General features: G+C 43.8%; 1 protein-coding gene across 6 annotated transcripts in view; it reads left to right on the forward strand.

The window, feature by feature from the left end:
- The first annotated feature begins 2,783 nt into the window (after positions 1-2,783).
- COQ7 (coenzyme Q7, hydroxylase) overlaps positions 2,784-12,489 on the forward strand; it is a 90,723-nt gene continuing 81,017 nt past the window's right edge. For all 6 annotated transcript variants that reach the window (XM_070412904.1, XM_070412905.1, XM_070412907.1 and 3 more), the window contains exons 1-6: positions 2,784-2,922; positions 6,581-6,759; positions 8,466-8,580; positions 9,517-9,656; positions 10,628-10,696; positions 11,289-11,367. In XM_070412904.1, the coding sequence (XP_070269005.1) occupies positions 2,850-2,922; positions 6,581-6,759; positions 8,466-8,580; positions 9,517-9,656; positions 10,628-10,696; positions 11,289-11,366 (654 nt within the window). In that variant the 5' untranslated portion in view covers positions 2,784-2,849 and the 3' untranslated portion in view covers position 11,367. The remainder of the gene's footprint in view (positions 2,923-6,580; positions 6,760-8,465; positions 8,581-9,516; positions 9,657-10,627; positions 10,697-11,288; positions 11,368-12,489) is intronic.

Raw genomic sequence — 12,489 nt, forward strand, 5'->3', positions numbered from 1 at the left:
CAGGGGGCAGCGCCCCAACCCCCCTGATGGACCCTGCTCTGTGAGTGACAGGGGGCAGCGCCCCAACCCCCTGATCGGCCCTGCTCTGTGCGTGACAGGGGGCAGCGCCCCAACCCCCTGATCGGCCCTGCTCTGTGCGTGACAGGGGGTGGCGCCGAAACCTCCCCATTGACCCTGCCTTGAGTATAACAGGGGGTGGTGCCCCAACCCCCCAATCAGTCTACCCTGAGCGTGACTGAGGGTGGCATTGCAACCTCCCGATCGGCCCTGCTCTGTGCATGACGGGACAGCGCCCCAACTCCCCAATCGGCCCTGCTCTGAGCCTGACCAGGGGCTGCACTTAGGGATTGGGCCTGCCCTCTGCCACCGGGGAGCAGGCCTAAGCCAGCAGGTCGTTATCTCCCGAGGGGTCCCAGACTGTGAGAGGGCACAGGCCGGGCTGGGGGACCCCCCCCCCCCCGCCCCGCCGAGTGCACAAATTTTTGTGCACTGGGCCTCTAATATATATATATATATATATATATATATATATATATATATATATATAATCTAAAGGTGTAAAGTAGAAATTGATAGCCCCTTTCTCACAGTACTAACCCTGTGAAGTTACCAATATAAATATTTTGTTATATATCCTCCCAGATATACATCTTTGATTTTTTGCCCTCACATATATACTTTACATATTTAAAACATTATTTTCATTGGATAGATGCCTAGAAGTAGGTGAAAGGTTAACATAGTGGTACATGAGCAGGCTAAATAGCCATCTCAGACGGTGGATAAAGAAAAATTGAGCCCAGCCAGCATGGTTCAGTGGTTAAGCAACAACCTATGAACCGGGAGGTCACGGTTCTATTTCCAGTCAGGGCACATGCCTGGGTTGCGGGCTCAATTCCTAGTGTAGAGCGTGCAGGAGGCAGCTGATCAACGATTCTCTCTCATCATTGATGTTTCTATATCTCTCTCTCTTTCACCTCCTTCCCTCAATGAAAATACATCTTTTTAAAAAAGAAAAATGGAATTTATTTAAGGAAAGGGGATGGAGGCTGGGATAGCGAAAGGGAAGGGCTGCACAGCACCGAGCCGAGAGGACATTGGGTCGATGATGGTAGTACTCTGGAGCTGGAGTTTCATCCTTACAGGCAGTCACTGGCAGGAAACTTTTGTCATCAGTGGGTTTGGGGGCTGAGCTGGTGGGCTTGGAATTCGGGTGGAATACAGGTGTGCGATCAGGTGTCTTTAGAATAGTTTCAATTCCCTATGTGGTGTGATTCCTGGTATCCAGCAAGTTTTCCTGTTTTTTTGTTCTCCTATGGTGGGAAGCTTACAAATGGCTGTTAAGGATCATAATGCCCTATAGTCCTAACAGTAGGATTACTTTATCAGTGGATATGCATTTTTTTAAACATCTCCAACAATTTTTTTCTAAACAATTTCTTAGAGCAGTTTTAGATTCAAAGCAAAATTGAGAGGAGGGTACAAAGATTTTCTGTATACCCCCGTACCCCACACATGCCTAGCCTCCCCATTATCAACATCTCCTACCAGAGTGGTACGTTTGTTTACCACTCCATCCCCTTTCTTAAATAAATTAATTTTTCTTTGTTTAAAAGATAAATTTTCATTGATTTCAGAGAGGAAGGGAGGAGAGAGAGAGAGAAGCATCATGAGTGCACTTTGGAATGCACTTTTTTAAAAAAAAGTATACTTTATTGATTTTTTACAGAGAGGAAGGGAGAGAGATAGTTAGAAACATCGATGAGAGAGAAACATGGATCAGCTGCCTCCTGCACAACCCCTCCTGGGGATGTGCCCACAACCAAGGTACATGCCCTTGACCGGAATCGAACCTGGGACCCTTGAGTCCGCAGGCCGACGCTCTATCCACTGAGCCAAACCGGTTATGGCTGGAATGCACTTTTAAAAGTATATGTTGCTAAATCTCCTCTCCTCACCCCAAACCTCAGTAAACCAATTGGCACCCATTTGTTTACCACCAGTAAAGTGGACACAAAAATAATACGTGCTCTCTGCAGAAAATCTAAAATTGTGAAAATAGGTAGGAAGAAATTTTAAGTGGTCTGTTAGCCCCAATACCTAGAGAGAACACTTTTGGCCATGTGGTGAATTTAATTTCAGCGTGTAATTTCTACGATTTTGAAGTGGATGTAGGATAAAAATAGAGAAAGATCTTTTTCCATGTTGGTGAAGCACAAAGTACAATGGCTATGCCAATAAATTAATTCACTCATAGTCCTCTTTCCCAGGAATTTAGTTGAGAAATCTTTACCCTGTTGAAGATGGGAACGGGATTGGGGGTGAAAAAGGTGAAGGTATTTATAAGTACAAATTGGTAGTTACATAATAGGGGGATGTGAAGTACAACATAGGGAATACAGTCAATATTGTAATAACATATGGTATCAGATGGGTATCAGATTTATTACGGTGTTCACTTCAGAAGTCAAATAAATATCTAGTCACGGGGTTGTACACCTGAAATTAATATAATATTGTACTCAACTGTAATTTAAAAATAAAAAAAATATGTAATTTAAAAAATCTTTACCCTGTCAGATCTTTGGACCAGCAATTTAGCATTCTCACCTCCATGGCAACCCAAGGTTCCTTCGCCACCCCCTAAGTGATTGATAACTACTACATCCAATAGGATACTTTCATTTGCGATTTCCAACCAATCGAATGGAAGCAGGGGCCTTGGGGCGTTACCACCGATGCAGATAGGGGCAGCGTCTTCCTTACGTCTGTCCTACGTCATCAGTCCGCGCTAAGGGCACGTTGGTCCCGCTTCGCTCAAGGGAGTCGTTACTTTGTTGTCGCCGACAATGAGCTGCGCCCGGTGGGTGGCGTCTGGCTCCCGGTGGCGGCTGTGCTTCGGTGCCCCGCGACCCCTCTCAGGTAAAGTGGGAGCGCGGCCGCGGCCCCGCGCTGGGCGGGAAGCCCGGGGGTTTTCGCCTGGGGTTTGGACCGGCGAGGTCACGGGGAGAGACGTTTACAATAACGTCACAGGCCTGCGACGGAGCGCGGCTGCGAGACTTGAAACACGGGGCGCTGACGGCTAGGGGGCCCTGGCGGCTAGTGCGCCGCGGGATGCGGGCGTGGCTTTCCGCAGGGACTCTCCGGGGCGGCCTCTAAGGGTTGGCGCGTTGGGGAATGGCACACCTGTGCCGTCACGTCCCTGCAGGTGTCGGAGCGCCCGGCGGAGGACACTTGTGGGCTTTGAAAGTTCATTCCCCCCTGGGTGTCCTCGGGGCTGGTCAGGCAGAGTGCAGTCACGTGACCGGCGCCCGCTTCCCCCATCCCCACCCCGATCTTGTTAGACGTTGCAGGGTCTCAGGTCCCTCGCGGACCTGCTGGGCCGCTCTGCCAACCGGTAGTGCTTTAACACGCTCTTGGGAGGAACCGTATGCTTTAGTAGGAAGTTTGAGAAGCACCTGGGTAGTTGAAGGAGCATCGAGTCGGGAGCAGGGAGGCTTGGGTTTGGGTCCTGGCTTCTCTTCTTGGTTCACCTGAGCTGCCTCGGAAAATGGGGAGGTCGCTTCCTGCAGGTGAAGTCGTTCGTGTGCCACCTTCAGGATTTTGCCTCATAGCAAAATCATGTACTTTTGATTATTCAGTATATTTTATAACCGTATTCCATTTTTAAATTAAATCGTTTCAGGGAAACTAAGTCCTTATGGTAAACAGAAGACCCGGATTGCCTGCCCCAAATCAAGTAATCAATACACTGAAACCAAAAAGTTATTAAACTGTGTTAGATACTGTGGCCTACCAAGGCCTGAGCCCAAGACCATCTCTTTTCCTGGTAAAAAAGGGAGATTAGCCCTAGCCGGTTTGGCTCAGTGGGTAGAGCGTCGGCCTGCAGACCGAGGGGTCCCGGGTTCGATTCTGGTCGAGGGCAGGTACCTCGGTTGCATGAGGCAACCAATCCATGTGTTTCTCTCATTTCGATATTTCTCTGTCTTTCCCTCTCTCTTCCACTCTCTGTAAAAATCAATGAAAAAATATCCCCGGGTGAGGATTTAAACATTTCTTTAAAAAGGGAGATTACCAAGTGTTAGGATTTGTCAGCTATAAACAGACCAGTGTCCTTGATTAAATCAAAAGGATTAGAAGAGAATTTAAAAGAGAATAACTCTTACCACATGGGCATTATTTAATGTACGATCATAAACCATGTAAAATCTTCCCATATACCACTTAAAGTCTTCTGGGTAACATTATTGGTATATGTTTCACACTTTGGAAAACACAAATAAAAAAACAGTGCATTTGAGAGCTTCTACCACTGGCTTTCAAGTTTAATTTATTTTTTTAAAGTGTGTGACAATATAGGCAAAACTCATAGGATTGTTGATCATGGATTGTAATGCTTCTTTGTTGAGCCAGTGGGCATAACAGAATAAGAATCTTTTTTCATTTATAAAGTTACCTTGCTTCCTGTATCTCATTTTATCTTCGTGGTACACCTGCAGTGACGTGACGGCACAGGTGTGCCATTCCCCAGAGCGCCAACCCTTAGAGGCCGCCCCGGAGAGTCCCTGCGGAAAAATAAATAAAAAGAGAAAGGTTTTGTTATTGCATGTTTCCCTTAAAAGGGTAATAACCTGCTTATTACCAATTTGTATGTAAGAAATGGCAATTCTTATTTGTCCAAAGTTAGTGTTTTGAGACAAAACACATATTTTCTGGCCCTAGCTCTGTGCTTCTAAGGTCCCTTCATGCTTAGTAAAGACACCTTGCAGAGATTGTGAAAAGATAGAAATGGCAAATATTAGGATACTTAATTCTCCACGTTACCTCTCACCCCAGATCATTTATTAGGTGTCTGAATCTGGAAAGGTGGTACAGGCCTAGGGAACAATCTAGTATGTTTTTAATCTAAATAAAATCCTACCCACAAAAAGTCAGCTGTGTGTTGGAATTCATCCTATGTATTTTTTAAAAAGTGTATTTTTGTGTGTGTGTGTGTGTTTTTTTTTTAAATGAGTACTGGGATGTCTGTAAAGTTCTTCCCCATTGCCATGTTTTGGGGTGGGAGTAACAAAAGAAAGAATAAGCAAACAAGATTAATTTGAGAAGTAGAGCCAGCTCATCATTTTCAGCATCAATTCCTGGGTCAAGTTTTTGCCCCATCCTATATAATCCTATATAATAAAGAGCTAATATGATAGTTAGACCGGGCAGCAGAACGACCGACCGTCTAGAAGGACCAGTGGGTGGGGCCATGGAGCCGTGAGGCAGCCAGGGCTGTGAGGGCCAAGTCCCTTGCATGAATTTCATGCATCAGGCCTCTAGACCAGGGGTGGGCAAAGTTTTTGACTCGAGGGCCACAATGGGTTCTTAAACTGGACCGGAGGGCCGTAACAAAAGCATGGATGGAGTGTTTGTGTGAACTAATATAAATTCAAAGTAAACATCATTACATAAAAGGGTATGGTCTTTTTTTTTTTTTTTAGTTTTATTCATTTCAAACGGGCCGGATCCGGCCCGCGGGCCGTAGTTTGCCCACGGCTGCTCTAGACTTTCTTCTATAAGAAGGTCAGATTGATGTAAGCACCAGTCTTTGGACTAGGAAGCAGAAACTTGCAAGAGGCTACCTTGACTTTATCAAATGTCTAAAATTGTTCTCCACATAAAAATATGGCCACAGTTAACATTGACCCATTGTCAGAAGGCACAGAAGACATGGTTGTCATACATAAGGCTTGGAACACATCTCAAGGTGATACCAATACAGGTTAAAGTTCACTTTAAATATTTTCTCTGGGTCTCCATTTCCATATCTGCAAAATGGACTGAAAACAGCTTACATACCTAAATACATTACAAAACTCTTCTCAGGGAAAAAAACTTTTGGGATGCAGCCATATGAGGCTCAGAATACAAATCCAGGTGTCACTATTAGCAAATTTTTAAAGACAATATCTAATCTGTCCTGAAGAATTTACATTTTGAAGGCAAGAATAATTCAGTTGAATTGGATCTGTACCATAAATGAGATGAAACCTAAGTTCAAAGGCTTATTTCTCAAAATCAGATGCTCATGGATATGGGTATTTTAAGAGAATTTAAATCTATGGTTCTCAACCTTGGCTGCAGAGAAGATTCATGTACAGAGCTTTTTCAAAATATCAGTGTCTCCTTCCAGAAGTCAATTGGGGAGGAGCATTCATGGTTTTGAAAACTCCCTAGAAGGTTCTGGGTAGTCAGGGTTGGGAACGAAGTGGGCCCGGAGGGGTGAGTGAACTAGAAAACCATGCCTATCTAGAGCCAGCTGCCACATCAACTGCCTTAAGAGAAGTCAGACTCAGCATTTCCCTATCTTCATACACTTAAACCAGAAATCCAGATATTTAGCTAAAGTCTTTTAAGTGTAGGTAACATTCGCTTCTTTTAAAAATCAATACTGCAGGATAAACAATACACTTAGGGCTTGTCAACCTAGGGGAACTCACTTGTTACCTTTCTTCTAAGGTGCCCCTTTCTTCTGTTTGTAAAAGGAAACATCTCAATTTTACTTGAGAGTAATGAAGAATAAACACTTGCATTGCAGCTTATGGAAGAAGAATCAGTGCCAGATTTTGCAGCTCAGGAATGACTTTAGACAATATCAATCGGGCAGCTGTGGATCGAATTATACGTGTGGATCATGCAGGTGAATATGGAGCAAACCGCATCTATGCAGGGCAGATGGCTGTCCTGGGTCGCACAAGTGTCGGGCCAGTCATTCAGGTGGGCGCTGCTTTATATCTCTCAGCCTGGTCTACTGAACAGGGCTTACGGGGGTGGGGACCCAAAGGCCTTCAAGTAATGAATCATATTAGGTCATGTATTCTTAGGGGACGTACTCTTTGTCCCCAAATGTGTAAAAACTGGATATTGGGGATAGAAGAGTGAAAAGGATATTATTCTTTCTATGTATAGAGCACAGATGGACATCCTATATAATAAAAGCCTAATATGCTAAGTGTCTGACCGGTCGTTCAACTGACCAGTCGCTGTGACGCACACTGATCGCCAGGGGGCAGTCGCTCCGACTGGTAGGTTAGCTTGCTGCTGGGATCCGGCCGATTGGGATGGGCCGGACATGCCCTGGACGAATCTGTGCAATGGGCCTCTAGTTTAGTACATAAACAGATAATATGGTATATCTGTAGTAGTAAATTTTTATAGTGGGGGTGGGTGATAATGAAAAAGGGGTCGAGTCCTAGCCGGCTTGGCTCAATGGATAGAGCATCGGCCTGCAGACTGAAGGGTCTCGGGTTTGATTCCGGCCAAGGGCACATGCCCAGGTTGGGGGCTCAATCCCTAGTAGGGGGCATGCATGAGGCAGCCAATCAATGATTCTCTCTCATCATTGGTGTTTCTGTCTCTCCCTCTCTCTTCCTCTCTGAAATCAATAAAAAATATTTTTTAAAAAAAGAAAAGAAAAAAGGGTTGAGAAACACCTTTAGGTTAGAGTACCAGTTGCTGAGAGGTTGCACTCCGGCCCCCATTGGAGCCCAGCGAGATATTTTATACTGAGAAGCAAAAGGAGAGACCTTGGCTTTGTACTCACACAGACCCAGCTTCACATTTCAACTCTCTCCCACCTGCTACTGTGTGACCTTGGGGAAGTCACATAAACTCTAGGTCTTCACTTCCATATCTGCAGAATGGGCTGATGACACCTACCGCATTGGGTTTTAGTGAGGAATAAATGGCTGGTATAGAGCAGCTGATACCACGCCTGGCATGTAACAGACACTCAGCATAAGTTAAATTGCCTTTTCTGAGTCCTCAGGCAAGTTACTTAACCTCTCTGTGCCTCCCTTTCCTCATCTGTATAATGGGGATAATAATGGTTTGTCCTTCACGAAGCGGTTGTGCAGCTTAAATGAGTTGCCTACGTTAAGCTACTTGATAGTGTGCCTGGCAGTTAGGAAGTGCTGTGTGTTCGCTGCTATTATCATCCACCCTTTCTTCTCTGATAAACATGATACTTATATACTAGCAATCTGGAAGGAAATTATACGATACCTAATATTCTGCCCTCCTAATTTTAAATGAGCTAAACATCTCATTTCTTATGAGTATGTCTCCTCATCCTTTAGGCCAGCGGTTCTCAACCTGTGGGTTGTGACCCCTTTGGCGGTCGAACGACCCTTTCACAGGGGTCGCCTAAGACCATCCTGCATATCAGATATTTACATTACGATTCATAACAGTGGCAACATTACAGTTATGAAGTAGCAACAAAAATAATTCTATGGTTGGGTCACAACATGAGGAACTGTATTTAAAGGGCCAGAAGGTTGAGAACCACTGCTTTAGGTACTTTGTGGGTCTGAGGGCTTCTGCTAGAATCATGGTTCATGGATAGGGCATGTAGCTTCCTTGGGATACAGCAGTGGCCTATATGGAATGCCTATATGTTTTTATTGTTATGTTTCTTACAGAAAATGTGGGATCAAGAAAAGGACCACTTGAAAAAGTTCAATGAACTGATGGTTGCATTCAGGGTCCGGCCGACGATTCTGATGCCCTTTTGGAACGTGGTGGGGTTTGCGTTAGGTGCGTGTCTGTCCAGAAGAGCTTATGGGAGCTGAAAGGTCTGAACATATCCTTTAAGTGCCACTTCACAATTCTTGCTGTGTCCTTCTACTGCCTTTTTTTTTTTACTTAATATTTTTCTAAAGTTAAATTGGCTGACCTGTTTTTGTTTTTTTTGCTTAAATTTATTTAAGATAGACTCTCAAAATCAGTAGTTTTATAAATAAAAGGTACAGTAAAAAAGATACAACGGGGGGGGGAAACAAAGCTAGACTAATTCAGTTGTAACCAGATAATATTTCCTGGCAAAGCTGCTCACTCTTAACAAGGGAGAAAAGTAAATGGTATAGGAGAATCAAAGACATACCCCAAATGACGACTTTCTCCTTGCCATAATCAGGTTAGGGAGATCATTGAAAGAGAATAGCCTTCTTACTGCATTAGTCAAGGTTTAACCTGGTACCCCCTAAACAGTGGTTTTCAATGGGGTCAAATTGCTCTTGAGGACACTTGGAATACCTAAAGACATTTTTGGTGTCATATCTGGGAATGCTACCAGCATCATGTGGGTAGAGGGCAGGGATGGTGCTGAACATACTACGATGCATGGGTCAGCCCTCACAACAAGGGATTGGTTATCCAGCCCCAGGGTTTTTTTTTTTTTTTTTTTAATATATTTTATTGATTTTTTACAGAGAGGAAGAGAGAGGGATAGAGAGTTAGAAACATCGATGAGAGAGAAACATTGATCAGCTGCCTCTTGCACACCTCCCTACTGGGGATGTGCCTGCAAGCAAGGTACATGCCCTTGGCCGGAATCGAACCTGGGACCTTTCAGTCCGCAGGCCGATGCTCTATTCACTGAGCCAAACCGGTCAGGGCCCCAGGGTTTGTAATGTTCTCCTTCAGCAGTGGAGTCAGTCCCATCCTTGACTGCTCTGGATCTGACCATTCCAGGCGCAGGAACCGCCCTGCTTGGGAGGGAAGGAGCTATGGCCTGCACTGTGGCCGTGGAAGAGTCCATAGCACATCACTACAACAACCAGATCAGGACACTGATGGAGGAGGATCCTGAAAAATATGAGGAGCTGCTTCAGGTATTTGACTGCACTCTGAAAGGGGCTGGTAAAGGGGGAAAGGGGCAGACATGCAGTTTGGTAAGAAGAAGAAAAATAGAATGTTAGGAAATGGTGGGACCTTAGAAATCTAGGTCAGCACCTCATTTTAAAGGCAAGCAAACTAAGGTACTGAGAACTGAAGCTGTGTGCCCTGGTCACATGCTTGGGCAGACGCCAGAACCCCATGTTTTCTGAGCTTGGACCTGTATTCTCCCATTTCTGGATTATTGGTAGGTCCTGAGCAAATGCTGTTAGCACGAACCCTTCAGATTAAATAAATGAACTAAAAGATACCCTCTGATTTCAAAAAACAAATAACAATCAATTTTTTAAATCTTTAAAAAATAAATAAAATGAAAGATACTCTCAGATAATTTTTCACAGCAGGTAAGGGAACAGATACAGGTCTGGCTTTTTAAATTTATTTTTTAAAAATATTTTTATTGATTTCAGAGACGAAGGGAAAAGGGAGAGAGAGAGAGAGAAACATCAGTGATGAGAGAGAATCATTGATCGGCTGCCTCCTGCATACCCCCTACTGGGGATTGAGCCTGCAACCCAGGCATGTGCCCTTGACCGGAATCGAACCTGGGATCCTTCAGTCCGCAGGCCAATGCTCTATCCACTGAGCCAAACCGGCTAGGGCAGCCCTAGCTTTTTTTAAAGCCTAAATTGGGTTGGTAAACTACGGCCTGTGACTGACCACCTGTTTCTGTAAATAAAGTTTTGTTGGGACACAGCTACACCCACTTGTTCACATGTCCATGGCTGCTGTCCCCTCTACAATGGCAGAGTTGAGTAGATATGATAGGGACCATACAAAGCTTAAAGTATTGCTTCTGTCTCTTTATAGGAAAAGTTTACTTACCCCTGTCTTAGATAATAATATGAGTTTTTAGTCTCACCCGGAGAGTTGGAATGCTGACTTCTATTTCTTTTTATTTAACCAGGTGATAAAGAAATTTAGGGATGAAGAGCTTGAGCACCATGACATAGGCCTGGAACATGATGCAGAACTGGTGAGGACCTACCTTTACTGTTGCTTGTGGTGCTTTGGTTACCTTATTTGGAAGGCTGAGGGGTGGGAAGGTTTCGGTTCCCAAAAAAATAGATTTCAAAGTGACTGCCAAAGGAGGAAAACCAATACACTGCTTTGACCAAGAGCAAGCTCCCAATTGGGAATCTTCTTGCTTCCTCCTTATCATTTTCCCTGGCAGCTCCTTTTCCCTTTCCAGTGAGAAACCAGATGACTCAATGCTTTGGCAGTAGCAGAGGCATTCTAATCTTTTCAATAGTTCACCCCCCCAAATTAAAACGATTATCTCTTAGATCTTCTTTCTTATCCAGAGAAGTCTCAGTCCTGCCAGGCAGATCTCACAAGTAAAAGTGAACATAGCCCAACCGGCGTGGCTCAGTGGTTGAGCATCAACCTGTAAACCAGGGGTTCATGGTTTGATTCCCGGTCAGGACATGTGCCTGGGTTGCGGACTCATTCCCCAGTGTGGGGTATGCAGGAGGCAGTTCCTCTCTGAAATCAATTAAAAATACATATATATATTTTAAAAGTGAGCATAGAATGTGTTTCTTTTGTCTGCTTATTGTTTTTAACAGGCTCCAGCATATGCCATTTTGAAGAAGGTTATCCAGGCTGGATGCAGCGCAGCGATATATTTGTCTGAAAGATTTTAAGGTATGACCACTTTTCCCTGTCTATAAAAGATGATAGTAATTTAACAAGTGATATTGGTAGAAAAGGAAATGTACAATATTGTTACTGAGCAAGAGCTACTGTCCCACATGCATAGGAGCCAATACTGTGACGTCATCTTTTGAGAAAAGAAAAGGCTCTAATTGTGAGGTCCACCAGCCATGAGACTGGAGGTGAGCTCAGATCTGTCTCCCTGATGAGAGTTAAAGGAAGGAGCAGGGGGATTTTTGCATATTTAGAGAGTTACACTGATTTAACATAATAAGAGCCTGGGACGCAGGTGCTTGGGAATCACAGCTTTTCGTGCATTGAATGTTTGAATTTGCGGGTAGGGGTTTGTAGTCCACAGTGGATTTTGACCCGGTGACTTTGAAAAGTTATTTTAGGGTAAATTTTTTCTCTAGTGTGTTGTCCTACTATTCCAGTACATGGTCTGCAGTCTTATTCTGCTAACTCTGAAAAACAACTTAGTATCTCATTAGGAACAGAACAAGGCCAGTTTATGCTAGTTTTGCGGTTATAATATTGTTATATGAGTTTTGTTAAACTGCAAGAGGTTTGTTTTTTAATAAGACTCCAGTGTTGATTTTTGTGTATGCTGTAAGGCTGACAGTGCACTAGGTGCATTCAAATTTCAGCAAACAAAGCTGGTCAGTGTTTGGTCCATAGCTAATTTTTTCCTAAAACATCAAGAATAAATTATTAAGAAAGTAATAGGAATCTAAAGGAAAAATTTGAGTTTACTGGTAACAAAAGGAAATTGAAAACACAAGGTTATTTAAATTTGACACAAAGCAAGGCTGTCATGTTCATCAGGTAAGTGGAAGACTCATTGTTTCTATTTTGAATTGTGGATTGGAGGCAGGTTACTTCCACTGGAGAATATACTAAATTGTGAATTATTTGTGAATTTGCATTATAATAATTTTCTTTAGGGCTATTACCAAAAAATGGACCAAAACGGACTAAACTTTTCATACTTTGTTGAAGTCTTATGTGATCTGCACATCCTATATAATAAAGAGGTGATATGCAAATTGACCATCATTCCAACAGACAAGATGGCCACCCCCATGTGGACAGTAGAGGAGGGCAGTTGCGGGT

The sequence above is a fragment of the Myotis yumanensis genome, unplaced genomic scaffold (genome assembly GCF_028538775.1).
Source record: "Myotis yumanensis isolate MYYU_CA2020_CCGP unplaced genomic scaffold, mMyoYum1.0.hap1 SCAF_4, whole genome shotgun sequence".
Lineage (NCBI taxonomy): Eukaryota > Metazoa > Chordata > Mammalia > Chiroptera > Vespertilionidae > Myotis > Myotis yumanensis.